The following is a 23,373-nucleotide window of genomic DNA, read 5'->3' on the forward strand; positions in this document are numbered from 1 at the left end:
AGGGGCTACCGCCCCCCAAGAAGGGGGGGAGGGTCAACTGATTTTCCAAAGCACCAGAAAAGCAGGACGAGAAGCAACGGAGGGAAAGAAGCAGAAGTGTTGCAATTCGAGCCAAGGGCGCTCCTGAGCAGGTACAGAGCGCCGTAAAGGCGGAGACGGCCGCTGAAGACCAGCGTTTCTCAAACTGGGCAACTTGGAGAGGGCTGGACTCCAACTCCCAGAATCCCCAGCCAGCCTGTTAAATGAACTTGAAGGTTTCTGGACTCCAACGCCCAGAATCCCCAGCCAGCCTGTTAAATGAACTTGAAGGTTTCTGGACTCCAACGCCCAGAATCCCCAGCCAGCCTGCTCTAAATGAACTTGGAGAGGGCTGGACTCCAACTCCCAGAATCCCCAGCCAGCCTGCTAAATGAACTTGAAGGTGGCTGGACTCCAACACCCAGAATCCCCAGCCAGCCTGCTCTAAATGAACTTGAAGGTGGCTGGACTCCAATTCCCAGAATCCCCAGCCAGCCTGCTAAATGAACTTGAAAGTTTCTGGACTCCAACGCCCAGAATCCCCAGCCAGCCTGCTCTAAATGAACTTGGAGAGGGCTGGACTCCAACTCCCAGAATCCCCAGCCAGCCTGCTAAATGAACTTGGAGAGGGCTGGACTCCAACGCCCAGAATCCCCAGCCAGCCTGCTCTAAATGAACTTGGAGAGGGCTGGACTCCAACTCCCAGAATCCCCAGCCGGCCTGCTCTTGAGCTTGAAGGGGGGGGTTCCTCGGGCCGAGGCATTCTGGGAGTTGGAGTCCGCCGCCCTGGAGAGGCGTGGCCTCCTCCTCCGCCCCGCCCCCAGGGCCACGTGACGCGCGAGCCGGAAGAGGATGGCGGCGGGCTGCGGCGGGCGGAGGTGGCGGCTGCTGCCGGTGCTGCTGCTGGCCGGGGCGGCGCTGGCTCCGGGGTCGGCCGGCGGGGCTGCGTCGGAGCCGGGCCGCTGGAGGCGGACGGCGGGCGGGGTGAGTGCGGGGGCGGGGCCCGGCCAGACCTGTGGCGCCCCCGGGACCCTCCCCACCCATCCTGCACGGCGCCTGGCTGGGGCGAATGGGCAGGGGGGTCCGGCTGGGCGGCCCGAGGGGCTCCCGGGTCGCTTCCCTCCCATCAGGCCCATCCAAGGTCAGGCTAGATGGCCTCGGGGTGCCCCCCCGGCTTTCTTCAAGGGGGGGCGGCCGAGAGGACCCCAGCCCCGCTTTCCCAGGAGCTGCCCTGCCTCCTCTTCTCTCTCCGCCCCTCCCCCCCAGCAGGGCTGGGGTCCCTCTCTGGGATGGTTGGATGGTTGCCCCTCCCCCTGCGCCCCTCCCCACTCCAAAGACCCCAGCAGCCTCCCATAGCAACTGATTTCACAGCTTTCTTTCCCTTTTCTTTTTAAATGTTTGATGCTGTGGGTGGGCCAAAAAGAAGGAAGGACCCTCCCTCAATAGCCACCAAAGACCCTCCCCCCTCCAAAGAAAGCATGGGCAGAAAGGTCTGGTCCCTGCCTTGGCTGGCCTGCTCTGCAGGGGTGTCAGCTTCCTTTGCAAAGGGGACTTTGGGCTGGGTGCTTCCAAAGGGGCTTCTCCATCCCCTCCCCTCCTCTGCCCCATAGAGAGGAATGAATGGCCCTGGCCCTCTGCTGAGGGGTTGGACGATCTGGGCAGTCAGCAATGCCCTGGGTGGCCGGCCGAGTTCAGGTGGGAGATCTCCGGCCACCGGTTGAGAAGATTCCTTTGGATGCCAATCAAATAGCAGGCATTGTCAGTAACATTATCAGTGTCTCTGAAGATGAGGTTTATATATATATAATAGTTTGCCCTGCCACTTCTACCCCGATAAGCAGGGATTAACACCAGACAAGAAAGCAAGCAGAAAACTATACTCTAATCACGAAACCACCAAGAAACTCCCACCAACCCTCTACATAAACAGAGAGCAAACTCCCTTTTAACACTGATAATGTCACCTAACTGGGTCATGAAACGTCTGCAAGAAAACCACCAAGCTCATTCCGCACCCAGAACCCCACAATTCTTGTTCCTCCTCCACTCTGCAAACCTTCTTGTCCTGATGAAGTTACCTAGTTGGGTCATAAAACACATGCAAGGACCCTGCAGTTTGACACCCAGCTACGAATATTGTCTTCTATCATATTCTAGCGTTGTTTGACATTTATCTTGGAGTGAGGGGGGGGGTCCCAAAATCTACCACACCTTTCATTCTCCCCTCAGTGGCTGTTTCTTCCCAGAAAGAATCTCCAAACAAACATTTTCCCCAGAGGTTTCTTTGGCCAGAGCAGAAAGTTATTCCGTGCTATCCTAGCTGGATCTTAGGAACAGGATGGATTTGAACTCGAGCCCTTTGGTGGAGTGACCGACCCTTTGTGCTGTTCTTGTTTTCCAGAACCAAAAGAATTTGTTCGTCTTCTCCAAAACGATGTTTAAAGGGACTTGGATTATCCTCAAATGTAAGTGCCAAGCCTCCCACAAGCAGGATAATTAAATCAAAATTTGGACTAGCTGGAGGGGGTTTACAGGATTTTTATTTTTTATTTTTATTTTGCAGTTCCCCACGAAGTCTGCAACAATTGGGAAGGGCTCCTGAACGTGACCTGGTATCTCCGCAGTTCCCGCTGCCACCATGAAATCTACATAAATGTGAGCCGCCGCAGGGTGGATTTGGGTGGGACGGGGTGGGGAAGGCTGGAAATCCCCCCCCACCTCTGGGGCTCAGCAGGAAGGAAGCCCCCTCCTCAAGGCTGGATATCTGGACCCATGGTTCCAGCTGTTTGGGTGGGTGGGCTCTTAGCATTCTGTAATTTCCCCTCTGATTTTCTTTCTTCTTTCAGGAAAATGAAGCTTTGACCTACCTGAGCAATCCTGACATTGAGGCCAGCGTCCTTGGAGATGGCCAGTACATCTGGAACTTCACTCTGGTGCAGTGTGGACAGTTGCACAAGGTGCGGATCCAGCATGCAGGACTCTCAAGGGGTGGCCTTAAAATGGTTGGAAAACCAGAGTAGCCTCATGGTGGGGGGAAAGCACCCCGGGTGGTGAACAAGCCTGATAGAAGAGAGCGTTTGTAGCTCAGGGTTGAATGCGGAGTCCTCGCTAGTCTCTGAGTTTGCAGACGTTTCATGACCCAGCTAGGTAACATCATCAGTGCTGGTTAGGGTGGGGGGAACTCATCCTCTCCAGCAACCAACATCTAGATAAGCAGGGATTAACACCAGACAAACAATCAAGCAGAAATCAAGACCCTAACAAGGGGAAAACCACACCCACGAACACAGGCAGGGCAAACGAATGTATATAAACAGAGAGCAAACCCCACTCGCTCCTAGCACTGACAATGCTACCTAGTTGGGTCATGAAACGTCTGCAAGAAATCCACTGAACCCAAAGTGGGGAGCTCATAACTTCGTCCACTTGAATGGGGAGTGGAAGTATTATTTGGAGGTCCTGACTAAGACCACTGCCTCTTCTCTCTGTTTCAGTTGAATGTCCAGGAACTCCCACTTCCGAAAAAGCTGAAGCACCTCCCAGATAAAAGGGTAACCAATTGGGGGGACCTTGAGATTCTGGCAATGGGGGGAGGGGGTACTGGTGGCCAGCAGGTGACTTAACTTTGCCTTAAAATGAGTAAACCTTACAGGAGCATCAGTCATACATACAACCGTTCGTTTAGTGACCATTCAAAGTTACGACAGCTCTGGAAAAATTGCCTTGGGACCTGTCTTCACACTTATGACCGTTGCATCATCCCCATGGTCACGTAATCAAAATTTACGTGAACCCTTGGCAACTGACCCATATTTATGATGGTCGCAGGGGTCCCTGGATCACGTGATCCCCTCTTGCGACCTTCCGATAAGCCAAGTCACAGAGAAAACCAAATTCACTTAACAACTGTGTGTCTAACTTAACAATGGCAGTGATTCGCTTAACAACTGTGGCAAAAAAAAGTTATAAAATGGGGCAAACCCACTTAACAACTGTCTCGCTGAGCAGCAGAAATTTTGGACTCAATTGTGGTCGTAAATCGAAGACTAACTGGATTTATTAAATGTATATGCTGCTCCCCTCACCTAGAGATCCTTTCTGGTCCTTTTACAGCAAGCGGCATGGAAATACACAGATTGTCCCACTTTGAAAAGAGTGATTGTTTAAAACAACAAACGTCATATAAATTTTAACCTCAGGGACTCTGCGATAGACGGGATGTGGGGGTCTCCCCTTCCTCCCCCTCCTGACTTCCGCTCCCCCTCCTTTCTCCGCAGACCTCTGCGCAAAAGAGAGAGGCCCGCAGAGCCAAGGAAGACAAGAAGGAGAAGGGATCCATCCCCCCAAATCAAGAGGCCCAGAAGCCCAGCGAGACCCAGGAGGTGAAGCCGCCTCCCTCGGCCCATGGAGAACCTACAGAAGACCCCAAGAAGAAAGTGGACGTGCCGAAGAGAAAGCTCGAGGTCGGTGGTCTGCATGGGCCCTGGGCCTTGCAGGGGGTTGGCAGGCAGGAATTCAGAGCGTTCCTCAGTGGACTTCTGCTGAAGGGGGCGGGGGGGGGGCACCAAGCTTCCTTTCCTGTTTCTTGGTTAGGACATGAATTGAAATATTTATCTCCCTTCTTGACATAAACCGGCTGTCCTCCTTTTACGACGCTGCAGGGAATCTGGGGCGCAGCCAAATGTAGTTGTGTTTCGAAGCTGTCCTCTAAGGAGGCAGATGGTTATTTAATCCAATGATTTCTGCTCAAATCTTCTCCAATTGAGGACTTTCCAGAGGTGTTGGGATGGCAGCTTCAGGCATTCATCCATCCATCTTGTATAACTACCCATCTCCAACCAGTGATGCTGGGCGGCAAGCAGTCCTAAAAACAAAACAATTAAAACGTTCCAAAAAATGGGGAAATCAAATGCAATCAGCAGCCAAGAGTGAACTTATATTTATGTTTTTGATTTACCTAGTTTTTTTTTTTTTTTTTTAAATACTTTATTGAGTTTTCCAAAACAAAAAAGAAAGTATACAATCTATCTCTCCTTTCGGAGGTGCAGTGTTTATACAATATTGTGAAACAAAAGTTAAAAAAAAAGACTTCATCCTTAACTATACATTGTTTTATACAATACAACTATAATACATGTGCCAAGTCAAATTCTAAGGTCATGTTTTCGTCTTATTGTTCAACCAGTGGTACCAAATACCCCATACATCATAATATTTTGAGTTGTCCTCGTTTTTTAACTCACTTGTCAGTTTCGCCATTTCTGCGCACTCTAGGATCTTATTTATTAGAGTTTCTTCTGAGGGCATAAGTTTGTTTTTCCAGCATTTTGCGAAAGCTAATCTAGCCGCAGTTATAATCTGGATTATCAGTTGGGTTTTATTGTTGTTGAAGCCTTCTTCGGTTATGCCTAGGAGGAAAAGCTCTGGGGCTAGGTCTACCTCCTGTGCCGTTATTTCACAGAGCCAATGTCGGATTTTGGACCAGAACTTTTTAGTCTCAGGGCAGGTCCACCATAGGTGGTAGAAGGTACCGACCGTTTTTCCACATTTCCAACAGGACATAGACTAAATTTCAATGATTGGGAGATAGCTTGGAATAGAAACTACAAAATAACTAAATCGACAACGTTTAGGGAAAATCATTACAAATTGTTACACAGGTGGTATCTAGCCCCAGCGAGGCTAGCCAAGATGTTTCCAAATCTCTCCCCCACATGTTGGAAATGTTGATTTACCTAGTTTTTATCTTTTACGATTGCAAGCCGCTCAGAGTTACCTTGAGGTAAAATAGGCAGCCAATAAATTTTACAAATAAATAAACAGCCAAGAGATATTATATTAGTTGCTGTCAACATAACTAGGAAACAGGAACTTCACACACCCAAGACCCCAGGGCTTGGCATACAGGCAAGTCTTCAAAGCTTTCTGAGAGGCCAGCAGGGTTGGAGGTCATCTTGATCTCTGGAGGGTGGACGTTCCAGTAGGGACTATGGCAGAGAAGGTGCGTCTCCTGGTCCCCCACCAGCTGAGATTCCTTGGCCAAAGAGTGTCTGGGAAGCTTCAAATCCAGCTGGAGAAGGTTGAGGCTGTGGTTCTAGGTTTTGGAAGCGAGGGCATCTTCAGAGGTTGGAGAGAGGCTGTTTAATGTTGGAAGTTGGTATCTGATACTACATGGCCTTCACAACGTCTATAGAAGGACCATCGAGATGGTCTACAAATGGAAGAAGATGGTGTAGACCAGGGGTCTCCAACCTTGGCAACTTTAAGACTTGTGGACTTCAACTCCCAGAGTTCCTCAGCCAGCAAAGCTCTGGGAGTTGAAGTCCACAAGTCTTAAAGTTGCCAAGGTTGGAGACCCCTAGTATAGACCATTCCATGGTTCCCACTGGAAGACGGTGAGCCGTCTTGTGTTGCAAGCAGCTTCTTGATTTACCTGAAATATTGTGGGGGTTTTTTTATCTCTGATCTAGCCTGTCACAGTTGCTGAAACTTGGAAGGATGGCCCTTACGTCTTCATCCTCAGCATCACGAGCCCCTCGCCCAACTGGGAGCTCTCGAGTGAGTGGAGAGTCCAGTTTTGATGGACCAAGCAAAAAATAATATCTTTAATATCTAATATCTTTCAATTGCCTTCACCCGTAGAGGGGACTGTTATGTCTTCTTCTAAAGGGACTTTAGAAGTTATGGGAGACTGGGGACAAGGAGGCTTCACTTCCGACGGTTCAGGCCCTCTACTCAGTCTTCTTTGGTCTTCGGGTCTTCTGCACATTGGACAAGCCTTCTTGAATCACCCTTGTCCTGGAAAAGGGGTGATAACTTCCAGGGGCCATGCTGGGGTGGGATACAGCTGCTCCATTTTGAGACGGGTTTCACCAGTAGAGGAAAGTTGGGTTGGAGTTCCATCACAGGCATTTCACCTCCTGCTTCTTCTCCAGAAGTTGCTGTTCTTCTGCAAGCTTTTTCACCCGTGTCTTTTTCCCATTCTTCCTTGTAGTTGATGTTCAGATGAAACATCCTGAGTACATATACATCTCCGCCTCGGAATGGCCCCTCAAGGTGGTAAGTTGAAAACCCCGTTTTATGGCTCAGGTCAGCAGAGGGCATCGTGGCCTGTTTCTCCCAACATATTTGAAGTCCACCCATCTTCAGGTTCATTAGCAGGCTGCCTGGGGAATTGTGGAAGTCCCCCAACTGAAAGTTGCCAAGTTGGAGAAACTGTTCTAGAGCAGGGGTCTCCAAACGTGGCCACTTGTGGACTTCAACTCCCAGAATTCCCCAGCAAGCCACATGGCGTTGAAGCCCACCCATCTTAAAGTGGCCAGGTTTGGAGAGCTGTATCCTGGAGACAGTTGTGGGACGAAGGGTGGCCCTTCCTTCGTCCCCCAACCTTTGCTCGCCTTCCACACCTGCTTCCTTCATCCGTGGTGCGATTCCTCTCCCTCCCAGTTCTACATGGTGATGTGCATTGTTTACGTGCTCTACGGCGTCTTGTGGCTGACTCTCCTGGCCTGCTACTGGCGGGACATTCTGCGCATCCAGTTCTGGATCGGTGGCGTCATCCTGCTTGGCATGTTGGAGAAGGCGGTCTTCTACGCCGAATTTCAGAGCATTCAAAGCGAGGGGGAATCAGGTGAGTAGAGACCCTCTTCCCCCCCCCAAATCTGTGGCGGGATGGTTCCCAACGGACGGTTCTTCTGGCTTGCTCAACGCGGCGTCTTCTGTGCAGACTGCACTACAGTTCCCATCGCCTACCAGCCCCACTAAACGGGGTGATGGGTGTTGTGCTGCAGTGGATTTGGTCAGCCTCGGCAAAGGGGAGACTAAGATGGCTTCTTTCTTTCATGTATTTTATTTACCGGTGGTCCTCGACTTACGACCACAGTTGAGGCCAAAATTTCTTTTGCCAAGTGAGGCAATTGCTAAGTTAATTTTCTTCCATTTTGCCACCTTGCTTGCCACAGTTCTTAAGGGAATCACTGCAGTTCTCAAGTTAGCAACATGGTCGTTAAGTGAATTTGGCTTCCCTATTGGCTTGGCTGGTCAGAAGGTCGCAAAGGTGGATCACATGATCCCAGAGACACTGTGACTGTCGTAAATGTGAGTCAGTTGCCAGGTGCCTGAGTTTTGATCACATGACTCTGGGGATGCAATGGTCATAAGTGTGAAAAACGGTCATAAGTCACTTTTTTCAGTGCCATTGCAACTTCAGTCACTAAGTGAACTGTTGTAAGTCAAGGACTACTTGTATTACATTTATCTGCTGCCCATTTCACTGGCAAGGCGACTCTGGGAAACGTCCAAACTTAAATGCAGAGGTATAAAGTCTTAAAACTTGTAAATATTCAATAAAGCAAAATTAAATAAGTTTTTAAAACAATCCTATGGGTTAATTGAAACATTTCCACCGTTGTGCAGAGCGGACGGACACCTGTCCAGTCTCCCCTTGCTGTTTCGGAGTTGGGTGGGCATGGCTGTTGGCTGGGGAGGATGGGCGTTTGGGTCCTTTTCATCCCCAGGGCTCCCATTTGAGCACGCAAGGGGTGGGCTTCCACTGGCCAAGGTTGGGCCTCGTTTTCTGGGTTCCAGGCAGAGGTGGGATTCAGCCGGTTAATTTTACATCCGGTTCAGCGAACCGGTAGTTCCGACGACTGGCTGGCCCTGCCCCTCCCCTCCCCTCCCAGGAGTCCCCACGTGGCCCGTTTTGGATCCCAGGTAAGTGCAGGGGGCGTGTGGAACCTGAGGAGGTGGAAAACAGGCCTCCCAGAGGCTCTTGGAGGGCAAAAATGGGCCTATTTCCTGCCTCCAGAGAGCCTCTGGAGCCTGGGGAGGTTGAAAATGGGCCCTCCACAGCCTGTTTTTGCTCCCAGGGGGCTGCAGGAGGCCGAGTACTGTCTGTCACATCCCCTGGCCACACCCACCATGGCCACGCCCACCCCGCCAGTCATCAGGGCAGAGAACCGGTTGTTAGTTTATTTGAATCCCACCACTGGTTCCAGGCCAGTTATCTGACGTAATTTATGTGGGTGCATGCATAATTTTGTTTTTATTTATTTTGTCACGTTTACATGGTGTATGTTGGAGGTGGAGACTTTTTGAGAGCTGCATGCAAGGAAATTTCATTTTAACATATGCCGATCCGTGTGCGTTCAGAGCGAGAATAAAGTTATTCTCCGTCTCTCTCTCTCTCCCTCCCTCCTCCCTTCTGCAGTCCAAGGCGCCGTGATCTTCGGCGAGGTGCTGTGTGCCGTGAAGCGGATGTTGGCCCGGGTCCTCGTCATTATCGCCAGCCTGGGATACGGCATTGTCAAGTGAGAGCGGACGGAGGGCACAGGGGAGGGGTGCCCAGGGCACAGCCGGATGCCACAAAAGCCAGCCGGGTGATTTTGCTCTTTCCGAAGCCCACCTCGCAGGGTTGTGGTTTCAGAGGAGGCGGGGACATGATCTCTCCAGCTTTGAGTCATGCAGAATGAAAGCAGGATCTGAAACGGCCTCAAGATGTATTCATGTCCACATTGGTTTGATGACGTGAATCGGCCGCGACTCTCTGTCAATAACGGAAGGGATATTTTATTTGCTTATAGCACAACTTAGTTTAATTGCAGGATTTGTTTCTTTGTTTATATCCTGCCTTGTTTTTATAAATGACTCAAAGCAGTGAACGTACTTAATATTCCTTCCTCCTCTTTTCCCCACAACAACCCTGTGACTGGCCCAAAGTCACGCAGCCGAAGATGGGACTAGAACTCACATTTCCTGGTGATTGGTCCCAAGTCACCCAGCTGGCTTTCATGCCTAGGGTGGACTAGAACTCACCGTCTCCTGGTGATTGGCCCAAAGCCAACTGGTTTTCAGGCCTAAAGTGGAACTAGAACTCCCTGCCTCCTGGTGATTGGTCCAAAATCACTGAGCCGGCTTTCATGCCTAAAGTGGGATTACACCTCAACCTCTCCTGGTCATGCAGCTGGCTTTCCTGCCTAAGGCAGAACTAGAACTCACCGTCTCCTGGTGATTGGCCCAAAGTCACCTGGGTTTTATACCTAAAGTGGAACCAGAGCTCACCGCCTCCTGATGATCGCCCTAAGACCCAATCACAATAATGCCCCTCCCCCTCCCAAAGTTAGACCCCCATCGTGACGCCCTCGGCTTCTCTCTCGCAGGCCGCGGCTGGGGGCCCTTCTAAACCGCGTGGTTGGCGTAGGATTGATGTACCTGGTCTTCTCCATCATCGAAGGCGTGCTTCGGGTTAAATCGGTAAGGGGGAGGGGGAAGGACTTCAGGACTGGGGGGGTGGGGCCAGGAGGGAGCCTTGCAGTCGCGAGGGGAGGGGTGGGGTCCGGTTGCTCAGCCTCTGATTATTCCCCCACCCCAGGAACAAGCTAACATGGTCACCTTGACTTGCGAGATATTTCTCGCTTTTTTGGACTCCTGTATCGTCTGGTGGATATCCTTTGTCTGAAACTTCGGCCCTCCAGCTCCTCTTTCTTGGTTTCAGGGCGACCAGGGAGGTGGGGGGGGGGAGAGGAATCTGGCTTTGCAAACAGAATTAGCCCCTCACGAAAAAAAATTAGGTTTCTCAGTCCGTCAAAAGACACCCAAAAAGGATCCTAAATGAGTTAACTTACGAACTTAACCACAAATCTCTTCCTATTTTAGATAGTGGAAGATCGCGAATTTGGGGTTTTCCAAATGCCTCCCTTCCCCAGTTAAAAATTTGGTCTTTTCCCAAATGTGCACGCTGTACAGGCGGTCCTCAACTTATGACGGTTTGCTTAGTGGCTGTCGGAAGTTCCCACAGTGCTCCCCAAGGCTACTTAACAACCCAGTTTTGAATTTTAGACAGCGGGGGTGGGGGTGGGGCATGTAGCCGTGTGACCCCCCCCCCCCGTTGAGCACTTGGCCTCGCTTGACGTTCATTTGCAGCATCCCACGGGTCATGTGACTGCCTTTTACGACATTTTTGCCTTAAACCAGCATTTATTTCTGGTTTTCGGCCGAAACGGCCCATCATGTTCACTTTATGGCCATCATGGTCATAAGCCGAGGACTAACTGTAAGCGGGCCCAAATCTCTTCTGTTGGTTCGAAAGCCACGATCCCTTCTTCCTTCCCTCGGTCTTCCCATCCTTTCCCCGGTACCCCCATTTCCCCTCGCCCTCGTGGACCAGTGATCCCCAACCTGTTGCCTTTTCTCCTCGTTCTTCCTCTCCGTCACTTTTTTTTTTTCTCCTTCTCTCCTTTCTCTCGTTTTATCCCAGGCTCAGGATGACTTGGTGCTGCTAGCAGCCATTCCCCTTGCTCTGCTTGACTCTGGTCTCTGCTGGTGGATATCCTCTGTGGTCCTGGCCTGCTGGGGGGCAGGGGGGCAGGCGGGGGGGGCTCTGGGTCCTGGGCCTCCCTCCTCCTCCCTTTCCTGCCCACCCTCCCTCCTCCCCAAACGGTTGGTCAACCTGTGGGCTTTCGAAAGGGAAGAGGCTGTCTGGATAATGGGCTGGAGCTGGTTTCAGGTGGGGGGTAGGGGGTGGGCTTTGTTGAGTTCTCTTGACCCCTTGATGGAGCTTGGAGTCCTAGTGGGACGATCGCTTAAACATGAGCCAGCCGTGTGCGGCGGCTGCCAAAAAAGCCAAGGCAATCCAAGGCTGCATTAACAGAGGCAAATCAAAATCAGAATCACGTGAAGTGTTAGTACCGCTTTGTAAAGCCTTAGTAAGGGCACACCCTGAGTACAGCATCCTGTTTTGGTCACCACATTACAAAAAAAGAAAAAAAAAGTGCAAAGAAGAGCAACTGAGATGATTAAAGGCCTGGAGGCTAAAACATAGGAAGAACGGTTGCAGGATTTGGGTCTGGCCAGTCTAAAGAAAAGAAGGACTAGGGGGGGACATGAGAGCAGTCTTACAATATTTGAGGGGCTGCCCCAAAGAAGAGGGGAGCCAACCTATTCTCCAAAACGTCTGAAGGCAGGACAAGAAACAACGGATGGAAACTAACCAAGGAGAGAAGCAACCTGGAATTAAGAAGAAACTTCCTAACAGTGACAACAATTAGCCAGTGTTTCTCAACCTTGGAAGCTTGAAGATGGGTGGACTTCAACTCCCAGAATCCCCCAGCCAGCAAAGCTGGCTGGGGGATTCTGGGAGTTGAAGTCCACCCATCTTCAAGCTACCAAGGTTGAGAAACACTGCTCTAGAAGTTATGGGTGCTCCGTCGTTGGTTGCTCAGGAATTCTGGGAGTTGAAGTCCGCAGATCATAAAGGGGCCATAGTTCCGCACCCCTACTGTAGAGGGCTTGGGGGCCACAGGGTCACAACAGGGGAGGTTGTCTTGTGTCCAGTTCTGGGTGCAAAGCCTACCCCGATGAGCCCAATGCCAGTTTGGGTTTTAACCACCAGGCTACCAAGCTCTGCTCTCTGGAGAGGCACCCAGGTTCCTCTCCTCTTGACAGGGGTCCCCTCTCGGCATCTCCCACCCCCTTCCCACCCACCCCACCTCCTTGCCATGTTGTTCTCCTTGACCGCTGGCACATCCTGGTCAGCCTGGTGCAGACCATGAAGCTGCTGAAGCTGCGAAGAAACCTGGTTAAGCTCTCGCTCTACCGCCACTTCATCAACACCCTCATCTTCGCCGTCATAGGTGAGATGGGGCCTGGGGTGGCTTTGCGGGGGGGAGGGGGGCACACTGCTTTCTTGTTGCTCAGGTTGTGGGGGGAGGTCCTTGTTGGGGCCGGGACTTGCTTTAAAGAGCCAGTTTGGTCTAGTGGTTAAGGCATCAGGCTAGAAACCAGGAGACGGTGAGTTCTAGTTCTGCCTTGAATGAATGGAATGAATGAATGAATGAAATGAATGAATGAATGAATGAATGAATGAATGAATGAATGAATGCTGGATGGCTGGATGGCTTTGGTCAGTCACCAGGAGGCTGGGAGTTCTAGTCCTGCCTTTGGCATGAAAGCTGGCTGGGTGACTTAGGCCGACTGGCCTGTTCACAACAACAGGGTTGTTATTGTGGGGAAAAATAGGAAGAAGCTATGACGGACATGTTTGCCACCTTTGAGTTATTTATAAAAAATAATACAGGCGGGATACAAATAAATAAATAATGAACGGGGAAGAGGAAAGTTACATCGCAAAGCGCAGATGGAGCTAATGCAAAAGTGGGGATTAACTCAGAGGAAAACCTCAGGATTTTGCTTTCTTTGTATTCCAATTCAGCAGCGAACGTGGATAAGAAATTCTCAGCTTTCAAATTAAAATTTGGCGGAAGAGCTGAGTGCTACCGCTCAGGTTTTCACAGAGCCTGCTGTTCTATATCTGCTCAGATTTATTTTTTTAAAACGCCTTGCTGTCACCCCAACCCCTCCAGCCTTTATCAGATAGGCTGGGAACATAGCGCCTGGAGCAGGATATTAAACCCCTCGGTTAAATTTTAATTTCAAAGACTTCCTGCTGCCTCCAGAAGACGCTTCCCTCCTGCAGTCACCCACAACACGTATTTTCTGTCTCTTTCTGCAGCGTCCCTGATCTTCATCGTCTGGACCACGAAGACTTTCCATCTTGCCACCTGCCAATCCGTGAGTAAGCAGGCTGCCTCCCTTTCCCTTCTTCTTCTTCTTCTTCTTCTTCTTGGTCTTCTTCTTTTAGATCCAGAAATAAAAAAAAAAAAAGTTGACCCTTGAACCACTGAAATGTTCTTCTTCCAAGAATTCTGCAACCAGTTTTGGTCACCACACTACAAAAAAAGATGTTGAGATTTTGGAAAAAGTGCAAAGAAGAACAACTAGGATGATCAAAGGCCTGGAGACTAAAACATAGGAAGAACGGCTGCAGGATTTGGGCTTGGCCAGTCTAAAGAAAAGAAGAATTAGGGGGGACATGATAGTAGTAGTCCAGTACTTGAGGGGCTGCCACAAAGAAGAGGGTATCAAATTATTCTCCAAAGCATCAGAGGGCAGGACAGGAAACAATGGATGGAAACTAATCAAGGAGAGAAGTTCTCGCCTTCTCTCTGCTCTCCGTGCTCTAGGATCAGGAGGGGATGATCCTTGCTCTTCTCCTGAACTCTCTGTTTCCTCTTCCTCCCTGTCTACAAGCCTTGCTAATCCTCAAAAGCCTTGCCCGGACTGACTCTGCCCTTCCCCAGTTTCCTCCAAGGCCAACAGAGCCACCCTCTCGGCTCCTGTTCCATCTCATCTTCCCCCGCAGATTCAGACTCCGACCGGGCATGACATGTACTTTCTCGGGTTTCCTGCACAACGACACTTCCTGTTTCTTCTCCATTAGGATTGGCGGGAACTCTGGATCGACGACGCCTTCTGGAGGTTCCTCTTTTCCATCATCCTGCTGGTGATCATGTTCCTCTGGAGACCCTCCAGCAATAATCAAAGGTGTCGGAACTTGAACTCAGGACAGCTCGCTCTATATCCCTTGCCCATCGGGCTTCTGTGTTTTCATTCTCCTCTCAAGGGGGGGGAACCCACCTTTCTCCTTGAAAGGAGATGGAGCGTCTCCTTCAAGTGAGGGGGAGAGGGCGGGTCTCCCTTGGATGAGCCTTCAGCCCCATCTCACGCCCTCTTCCTGGCCCCTTCCCCACAGATACGCCTTCATGCCTCTGGTGGACGAGGGGAGCGAGCAGGAGGAAGAGGAAGAAGAGCAGGTGGTCAACGAAGTCTTCGGTAAGCCTTGGCCGGTGGTCTCTTCCGCCCCAGGACCCCCACTCTGGTTCCTGAACCTTTTCTCAAGTGGCTGGTGTGCGTTTGCACGCCTGTATGTGTGCTTCCCCCCCCCCATGCATTCCGGCTGATCTCTTGCAATCTCCTTGTGGGAGACATCTCTGCCAAGGAAAAATATCTCCCACCTGTGCTGGTTCTAGATTGAGCTGGTTCTAGATTGAGCTGGTGTGTCGGATCTGGAAGGGGAGGGTTGGCCTCCCTGTACCCACTCACCCCTTTTCTCTCCCTCTTTTGCTATTTCCCTCCTCTTTGGCACAGGGATGAAGATGAGGGGTGGGAAACCGGAAGTCAACGGGATTCTAAAAGGCAACCGAGTGGTAAGAATTTTGGATGGAGTTTCTTCTTCTCTTCTTCCTATCTTCTTCTGTTTCTCTTCTCCCTCCTTCTTTTCTTCCTCTTCCTCCTCCTCCTCCTCCCCTCCTTTTTCTTCCTCCTCTTTCTCTCCTCCCTCTTCCTTCTCTTTCTCTTTCTTCTCATCATCCTCTTCTTCCTTTTTTCTTCCTCCTCCTCCATCATGGGTTTAAGTTCTTCCCCCTTGTCGTCTTCCAAATGCAGGACGAAGACTTGAAATGGGTTGAAGAAAACATTCCCTCTTCCATGGCTGATGTGTAAGTCTTTTTTTTTTTTTTTTGGTTTAAGATATTTTCCCTGTGTTTGGTTTATTAGGCTCCTATCTGTTGTAGGGTTGTAGTAAAGGATTGCACTCTTGAAGGGATTATTACGTAAACATTTCAGTTCCTGCATTTTAGTCAAAAAGCTTAAAAGAAACTCGGGGGGGGGGGGTCTTTCTTGGTTTTTTTGGAGCACGGCAAGAAAAACCTCCATGAAATGAGATAGTTCAGTCCAACAGAGTTAATCCATGGCCATAAACCTAGAATTTCTACAATTTTATTGTCTGCCGTCTCCAAGTCGTCTCTGCATGTTTGTAACCTTCTCTCTCCTTTCTCTTCCAGTATGCTACCACCACTGCTGGACTCCGATGAGGTAAGCCTGCCATTTTGCATCTTTTGTCCCAAAGCCCAAATATATGTAGTTATTTGTTCAATTTCTGTAGCCCTTCCATCTCAGTCAATGACTCTGGTTCACTAGCACAGGGGTCTCCAACCTTGGCAACTTTAAGACTTGTGGACTTCAACTCCCAGAGTTCTTTGCTGGCTGAGGAACTCTGGGAGTTGAAGTCCACAAGTCTTAAAGTTGCCAAGGTTGGAGAGCCCAGCATTAGCATGCCAGCTGGGGAATTCTGGGAGTTGAAGTCCACCCATTTTAAAGCAACCACATTTGAGAAACACTGTTTTAAAGTGTTCAGAGAGCCTTTTAGGGAGGCGATCGAAAGGAAGGGCCCGGAAGATCCCTTGTGATCAAGCCGAAATTCAGGAAGGACCCGTCCGGCTGAAAATCATTAAAAAAACTAATTAGTTCTCTTTTTCTCTTTCTTTCCACCTTAGGAAATAATGACCACAAAGTTTGAAATGTCCAAGATGGAATAAAATTCGACCGCTCTCACTGATGGGTTTTGTACAAAGGATGCGTCGGGGAAGCACGTTCCCATTTCTTCCTCTTTTTTTTTCTTTCTTTTTCCAACCGGTGGTGTTTTTTTTTAAATATATGTATATGGTTTTTATCCATATATGTATATATATACATGAACGTGCACACATACAAAAAAAAACCCCACACCGATACATATATATATATATATTTGTAAATGGTTATAAAAGGATTATTTTATTACTTTCTGCATTTCTAATCCTGGAGTTTTGGCCGGACAAGGACTCCTGACCCACCTCCTGCTGGAGTGGAGGATGGAGACGAGCAGAATTCCCCCCCCCCAGTCTGGTTTTAGAAACAAGATATTTTTTTTTCTGCAGTCAGGTGAACATCTGGTGTTTGTTCCTGGCAACCTCCAGAGCTGCCCATAGGCAGGTTCCTTGTGTGAGGATAGGGTCGGGTCAGAGTGCGAATCCAGAGCAGAAGAGAGCCTTGTCCAACTGCTGAGTGACAACTCAGGGCTCTCTGCAACAGACTCTGGCCAGGAACGAACCGTGGTCTGTGTCCATATTTGCCTGCATATGATGGTAGGAAGGAAAGAGGGAGGGAGGGTTTTGCCTTGGGGGAGATGGATAATATGCCCCTTGTCCGTTCTGGGGTTGTCCAGTTTTGCAAGGGAGAAACGGGCCTGGGCCGTCCTGCATTTGCAGATGAGTGGCACAGGTCAGCAAGAAAGACCCTAAGAACCCCTGGATTATACAGATGTGAGGGTGTGTTTGGGCCAAGGTAACATCTGACTCCAGATTTGGCAGCGTTGAGCCCCAGAAATGTTCTTGAACGGGGACCAAAAGCAGGTTTAGTGCCAGAGCTACCACCGTATTAAAAGTTCCCGCCTGGATGGTTGGCACTCAGTATTCACTGGCCGGATTGCGACTCCTTTGCTGTGGCTGTGTTGGCCCTCAACGTGGTACAGTTGCCCTGCGGGGGCCTTGAGACCTGCTTGATTAACTCGCGTGGCACAGCAGGAACCGTCTGTTTCATCCTTGCTTTTTGGGGTAATGCGTGATGGAAAGGGTCCATTTTTCTTTTCATATCTCATCCAAAGCATCTTCTAAATTCCCCGCTTCCGTCCCTTCCTGCCTCCCGAGAGATTTGGGGCCCAAAGAGACAAAGGTGCCTGGTCTTCTTCGCCCTTCCTTCCAAAATCGCCTTCCGATTTCTCCCCCTCTCCAATTTCTGAATTTCTCTGCACTGCGGCGACCCTATGGGGAAGCATCCGATCACTTGTTTGTTTTTTTCCATTGGAGATCCAATCTGAATAACGGGTGGGCTGGTGAAGGAGGGGAAGATTACTTATTAATTTATTTTGAAATTGTGAATATGTCTTTGGAGAGAGGAAGCCATGAGTGTTTAATGCAGTAATATTTTTAAAATAAACCACTATCCCACTAATCCGTGTACGTGTCTTTATTTCTTTCAGCTTCTGCTGAGATGTCTTAGCTGGGAATTCATGAAGCACGGAGCCATTTAATGCAGGGCTGGGGAGCTCTGGCCCCTTTAAGACCTGGGGACTTCAACTCAGCATGAGTTCAGCTCAGGAATTCTGGGAGTTGAAGTCCACAGGTCTTAAAAGGGGCCATAGCTCCCCAGCCCTGCATTAAATGAAGCTTTAGGCTAAATTTCTATCAGGCATTTTGCTAAAAAGTCATGTGAACCAGAATATGAGAAGCTGGAGAATGCGATTCCTTGGATGGGTAGTGGATAAATACGTTACTGTCAATACTTCTGATTCTTTTTTCTATCCTCTTTGCTGCCACATATTTTGGACAAATAAAAGCACTGTGGTCAGTTTCCATAATTGTTTCTCAAACTTGACAACTTTTAAGGTGTGTAACTCCCAGAATTCCCCAGCCAGCATGCTAATGAACTTTAAAGGTGTCTGGATTTACCTCTCAGAATTCCCCAGTCATGCAATTCAGCTTGAAAAGAGGTGGACTTCAGTTCCCAGGATTCTGGGAGTTGAAGTCCACTCATCTAAAAGGTGCTGTGGTTGACAAACTCCATCCTTTTATCCTTGGGATCTCTCAGGTACTCGGAGCTTTCTGGTAGGGGATCTTGTTTTGAGGATCAAGTTTGACATTGGTGTCATCTCCTGGATCGCATCTACCTGCCACAACCAACCACTTTCTCTTTTTTTTAATTAGAAAATGGCAGCTGCCAAAGGTACAAAACATCTCATGTACAAAAGTACCCATAATCCAAAGCTGGAAGTTACTCAAGATTTGGTACCCCCACCCAAAATGGATCTCTTGAGAAATCTGCTCCGTGCCCAGCAAACCTTGCTGGAGCTTCAAGATAAGCTTCTTTCTCCAAAGGTCAGTAGATGCCACCTGAGCAGTCATGGCCACAGGTTGATGTCCTACCTCTTTGCATGGATGGATGATCCTACTTTGAGGAAAGTCAGCCCCATCTTTACACTGGGACTACTCCAAGGTGGTTCAACAGACCTAAATCCAAGCTATCTTCCCGTAGTTGTAGGGATCTTCTGGATCTCCTGATCTGGAGCCCATCTCTGAGCAAATGTAGGCACAAGGAACGCAACTTCTTGAAGTCCAGAAGAAGCCGGTCCAACTCCTAGGAGCCCATTTTTTCCTAGAGGACTCTTGACCTTGGTTGATTGCAGCGTCCCCGTCCTCCAACCTCCTCTACGTGGGGGGCGGACCCTCGTATTTTAGCATGAGGTGGAAGGATTTGGCAAAGCCGTTGGCCTGGAGGCAGGGGGGCTGGGAGAGGGGCAGGAAAGAGGACTGGCACAGCAGCCACACCAGCACCGCCAACATCGTGGTCAAGAGTAGCCAGAGGACGGAGGCGCTGCAGAGCTTCTGGGGCTGGGCACAGATCCCGGTGGGCAGCTGCAGGTCACATCTGGAGAGAGAAAAGGGGGAGACGGTTTCAAGCTTAGATTTCAGATGGGCCACGAAGTACAGATATCCTCAACTTACAATCATTCGTTTAGCGGCCGTTCTAAGTTACAACGGCACTGAAAAGAGTGACTTTTGATGGTTTTCTCACGACCGTTGCAGCATCCCCAGGAGCATCACATGATCAAAATTTGGACGCTTGGCAACTCGCTCAGAGTTATGACGGTCGCAGGGTCCTGGGGTCACGGGATCCCCTTTTGTGACCTTCTGATGAGCAAAATCAATGGGGAAGCCAGATTCCCTTAACTGTGTCACCAGGGGTGAAATGTAAAATGTGTTACTACCAGTTCTGTGGGAGTGGCTTGATGATGGGGGGGGGATAATATGACTGAGTGGGCGTGGCCAACTTTTTTTTTTTTTTACTTTTAAAACTTTTTTTACTTTTACTCTTCTGGCTGAAGAGGTTGTAGAAAAAATGCTTTTAAAAATTAAAAAAAAGCCTCTGATGATCGCGTGGCTCAGCTGGGCATTGCGGGGGGAGCGCAGGGATTTTTGCTACCGGTTCTCCGAACCACCTGCCACCATCGCTACCGGATCAGGCGATTCGGTCCGAACCGAGAGCATTTCACCCCTGTGTGTTACTAACTTAACAACTGCAGGCGATTCACTTAACAACCTGTGGCAAGAAAGGTCATAAAATGGGACAAAACTCACTTAACAACTGAGTCTCAGCTTAGCAACAGAAATTTTGGGCTCAATGGTGGTCAAAAGTCAAGGGTTACCTATAATCCAATTCCAACAGAATCCAGCTATTGATACACTTCAGCAACCAGAATGCAGGGACAGACCTCCCAGTTGCATTCAGACAACACACAGCGCCTGGTTGCTAAACTAACCCATTTTTTTTTCCCCAGTTTGTGCATCACAGTGGCCGAAACAGGCCGAGTCCATAGACAATTCTTCTCAAAAACGTCTAAAAAGCCACTTACTCTTTCTCAATGGTAACCATAATTTCTGCTGACTTGGCATTTAGCGTCTTGGAGATCTAGGAAAAGATTCACAAGAGGGAAACAAAATCAAACTTTTTTTAAAAAAATAGGTTTTAAAAGCAGGATTTGCTTTTAAATTTTCCTTTCAAAACACGGAGGGGTTTTTTTTTGCAGCAGAGCAAATGCAGAGCAAAGGTTGAAAGCACAAGAGAGCCGGTTTGGCCTGGTGGTTAAGGCACCAGGCTAGAAAGTGGGAGATGGTGAGTTCAAGTCCCACCTGAGGCCTGAAAATCAGAGGGGTGACTATGTCCCAATCACAGGGATGACAGGGAGTTCTAGTTCCTCCTCAGGCATGAAAACTGGCCAGGTGACTTTGGGCCAATCACTGGGAGGCAGTGAGTTCTAGTCTTGCCCTTGGGATGAAAGCCAACTGAGTTGAAGTCTCTCTCTCTCTCGGCCCAACCCACCTCACAGGGTTGTTGTTATGGGGAAAGGAGGAGGAAGAAGAGGTGCTGGATATGTTCACTGCCTGTAATTATTTGTAAAAATAATAAAGATGGGATACAAACAAATACGTAATAAAAAATGTGACGGTAGAACCGTTCGGGCTGCTGAATTTTGAGGCATTCATCTCCTTCGTGGGAGCTGACTGTGAGGGAGGAGAAGGCACTTTTGGCATGCTCAGGAGATCTTTGCCAATTGCTTCTGTGATCTCCCAGCCAGATCTTGCCCACGTTCACTTTTGTTTCATTTTTGAATTGTCGCTGACATCGTGGATCCCAGGCCGTAACCGTGGTGTGGCCTTACCCGTTGCCCCTTCCCCGACTGGCTGGTGAGGAGGTTCTGTTTGCCTTTTTTCCTGGACCATCGCTGGACCTTCCTCCCCCTTGTCTGAATTTGCAGAGGCAGCTGCAGCTCCTTGGCCGGTGGGAGCACATCCCCATGGGTTATGGAGTCCTGAAAAATGGAAGAAGAGAAGCAGCGTAGCATAAGTGAAAGTGTTGGAAGATCAGAGTTTCCACTTGGCCCTCACCTTTCCTTCTCACCTGGAAAAAGACCCACCATAAAACCTTGTAAAAAATCAGCGGGAACCACCCCAACTGTTTCAGACGTATAAGAGGGGGTGATGGAATAACAGGTCTTGTTTTGGTCTCCGCTGCTCCTGTCCGCCCTGGTGGGTTTTCCACTGGATTCCCACAGCTTCTCCGCAGGGACCCTTGTCAGAAAAAATTATGTCCCCCGCCAACTTTCCAATAGTTGGATCCAGCGCCTGCCAGGATCTCTCCAAGCTTCAGAGCTGAGCTTTTGCAGTGACAAAACCACCCTGCGTGCAAAACCTCTCGGCTCTCATTTGGTAGACCTCAAACCAACCCTGGTGAAGATTTCATCTGTTTTGCATTATGATAGATTGATTTAATTCCTGTAGACTAATTTTAGCCCATAAATAATGCACTGTGTTTATTTACTCTTTTAAAGTTTATATATAAGGTAGTCCTTGACTCATGGCCATAATTGAGCCCCAAATTTCAGTCGCTAAGCGACTGAACCTTGCAAGTTCTGACTCTGCTTCACCTGATGAATAGCGTACCTCTTTGATCTCCGGAGGGATTCCCATTTGGTTCTGGCAGTTCTGGTCCAGCCAGGTCTCAATGCGTTTGGGATCAAACCCTGTGGCTTCGAGGAGTGGGCAGCAGACCCCTGTCCTGGGCAGCTGAGCAGCTCTTGGCTCCTGGGAGGTGGGAGGTCCTACCCAAAAGAACAACAAAGTGGAAAGGGGCCCCAAAATGAAATTTTTGACCTGCAAGCCAAAGAAACTTCAGCAACTATCAGAAAAATAAACTTGCTTAAGCTTTTTAAGCAATTTCCAGCTCCAGATACAGCCGGATCACACTGTTGGCTGTGGAGGATGGATGCTGTGATCCTAGCGGAACCGGAAGGTGCCCCGTTGGCTCTAAATCAGAGTCATCTTATAGGGCAGATAGGCTGCATAAAAAAATTAATAAATATCTATAAATAAATATACTAGTAGCTTTCAGAGGCACTTCGGCAAAAAATGTGGGCTAGGGGCATTTCTAAATGGAGGAAACAGCACAGGGTGTCCTCATTTAGCGACTGCCACTGTTCTGAGTGATGGTCGTCACTTTGCAACTGATCCTTGTATGAGCTTGTATGAGCTTTGCAAGTCTGTAAAGCAAAGGAAATTTTGAAGGCAGATCTTTCAGCACTGTCGTGTTTCCTTTGGCGATTGCTTTGCTTAACGACTGAGCGGCTGGTTCCTATTGTGGTCACTAAAGGAGGACTCGCTGTACATAATTTGGGGAGTGGGTCAACAGCTAACAACATGCCGACTTTCGCAAGAACACAGAACCGGGGACTTAAATGTGTGACCCGGCTACTTTTTTAAAAAAAATACCTTTTAAAAGGAAGATCCTGAACTCACCCAAAACATCTATTTCCATCAGATGAGCCCCAGGCTCCCCCTCCTCTGGGAAACTGCTCGGCACCTGCACGATCGGCAGAGAATGGAGAACACATGCCAAGCACACGCTTAGAAAGGGGCGCCTGGATCTCCTCCCCCCCCCACAACCCACAAAAGATCTTCCCAACTGGACAGTTTGTTTGCAGGAGTCCTCGACGTACGACTGCAACGGAGCCCAACATTTCTGTGGCTAAGCAAGACGGTTATTTAGTGAGTTTTCACCCATTTTACAACCTTGCTTGCCACAATTGTTAAGTGAATCACTGCTCTGGAATGATTAATTGATTGATTGATTGATTGATTAGAGTTGCGTTGCAATTGCAGGAAAGAGCCCTTGCTAGGAATGATGCTGTAAGCTGCCCGGAGGATGTGAGTTGGGTAGCTTTATAAATTTATTTCCCAAATAAATAATAAAGGCAGGTGGTCCTCGACTTACGACCACAATTTCTGTTGCTGAGTGAGACATTTGTTAAGTGAGTTTTGTCCCACTTTACGACCTTTCCTGCCACTGTTGTTAAGTGAATCGCTGCGGCTGTTAAGTTAGTATCCCGGTTGTTAAGTGAATCTGGCTTCCCCATTGACGTTGTTTGGCAGAAGGTCACAAAAGGGGACACTGCGACCGTCATAAATAGGAGTCAGTTGTCAAGTGCCCCGATGTGGATCCCGTGTCCCTGGGGACGTTGCAACGGCCATAACTGTGAAAAATGATCCTAAGTCACTTTTTTCAGCGCCGTTGTAACTTTGAACGGTCACT

The 23,373-nt window shown here is 49.2% G+C and overlaps 2 protein-coding genes across 3 annotated transcripts in view; one reads left to right on the forward strand and one right to left on the reverse strand.

Annotated features, from left to right (window-relative positions):
• Positions 1 to 870: 870 nt before the first annotated feature.
• LOC139321060 (transmembrane protein 87A-like) lies at positions 871 to 16,245 on the forward strand. 2 transcript variants are annotated; one of them, XM_070949671.1, is made up of 20 exons: positions 871 to 1,002; positions 2,420 to 2,483; positions 2,582 to 2,673; positions 2,865 to 2,975; positions 3,513 to 3,569; positions 4,296 to 4,481; positions 6,489 to 6,576; positions 7,013 to 7,077; positions 7,465 to 7,648; positions 9,227 to 9,326; positions 10,176 to 10,269; positions 10,388 to 10,459; positions 12,539 to 12,647; positions 13,526 to 13,584; positions 14,294 to 14,397; positions 14,606 to 14,685; positions 15,001 to 15,059; positions 15,298 to 15,350; positions 15,696 to 15,726; positions 16,188 to 16,245. In XM_070949671.1, exons 1-20 carry the CDS (start codon positions 871 to 873, stop codon positions 16,227 to 16,229), a joined length of 1,782 nt encoding a protein of 593 aa, XP_070805772.1. In that variant the 3' UTR covers positions 16,230 to 16,245. The 2 variants fall into 2 exon arrangements, with proteins under 2 accessions (XP_070805772.1, XP_070805773.1); XM_070949672.1 differs by lacking the exon at positions 10,388 to 10,459 and adding an exon at positions 11,273 to 11,341.
• A 2,200-nt stretch (positions 16,246 to 18,445) lies between these two features.
• LOC139321059 (uncharacterized) overlaps positions 18,446 to 23,373 on the reverse strand; it is a 6,897-nt gene continuing 1,969 nt past the window's right edge. The window contains exons 3-7 of the mRNA XM_070949670.1: positions 22,581 to 22,644; positions 21,729 to 21,886; positions 20,948 to 21,097; positions 20,141 to 20,196; positions 18,446 to 19,155 (exon numbers count right to left, since the gene is read on the reverse strand). Coding sequence (XP_070805771.1) covers positions 18,936 to 19,155; positions 20,141 to 20,196; positions 20,948 to 21,097; positions 21,729 to 21,886; positions 22,581 to 22,599 — 603 coding nt within the window. The 5' untranslated portion in view covers positions 22,600 to 22,644 and the 3' untranslated portion in view covers positions 18,446 to 18,935. The remainder of the gene's footprint in view (positions 19,156 to 20,140; positions 20,197 to 20,947; positions 21,098 to 21,728; positions 21,887 to 22,580; positions 22,645 to 23,373) is intronic.

This window comes from Pituophis catenifer, unplaced genomic scaffold (assembly GCF_029215685.1).
Source record: "Pituophis catenifer annectens isolate HBS135680 unplaced genomic scaffold, rPitCat1.0.hap2 SCAF_9, whole genome shotgun sequence".
Taxonomy (NCBI): domain Eukaryota; kingdom Metazoa; phylum Chordata; class Lepidosauria; order Squamata; family Colubridae; genus Pituophis; species Pituophis catenifer.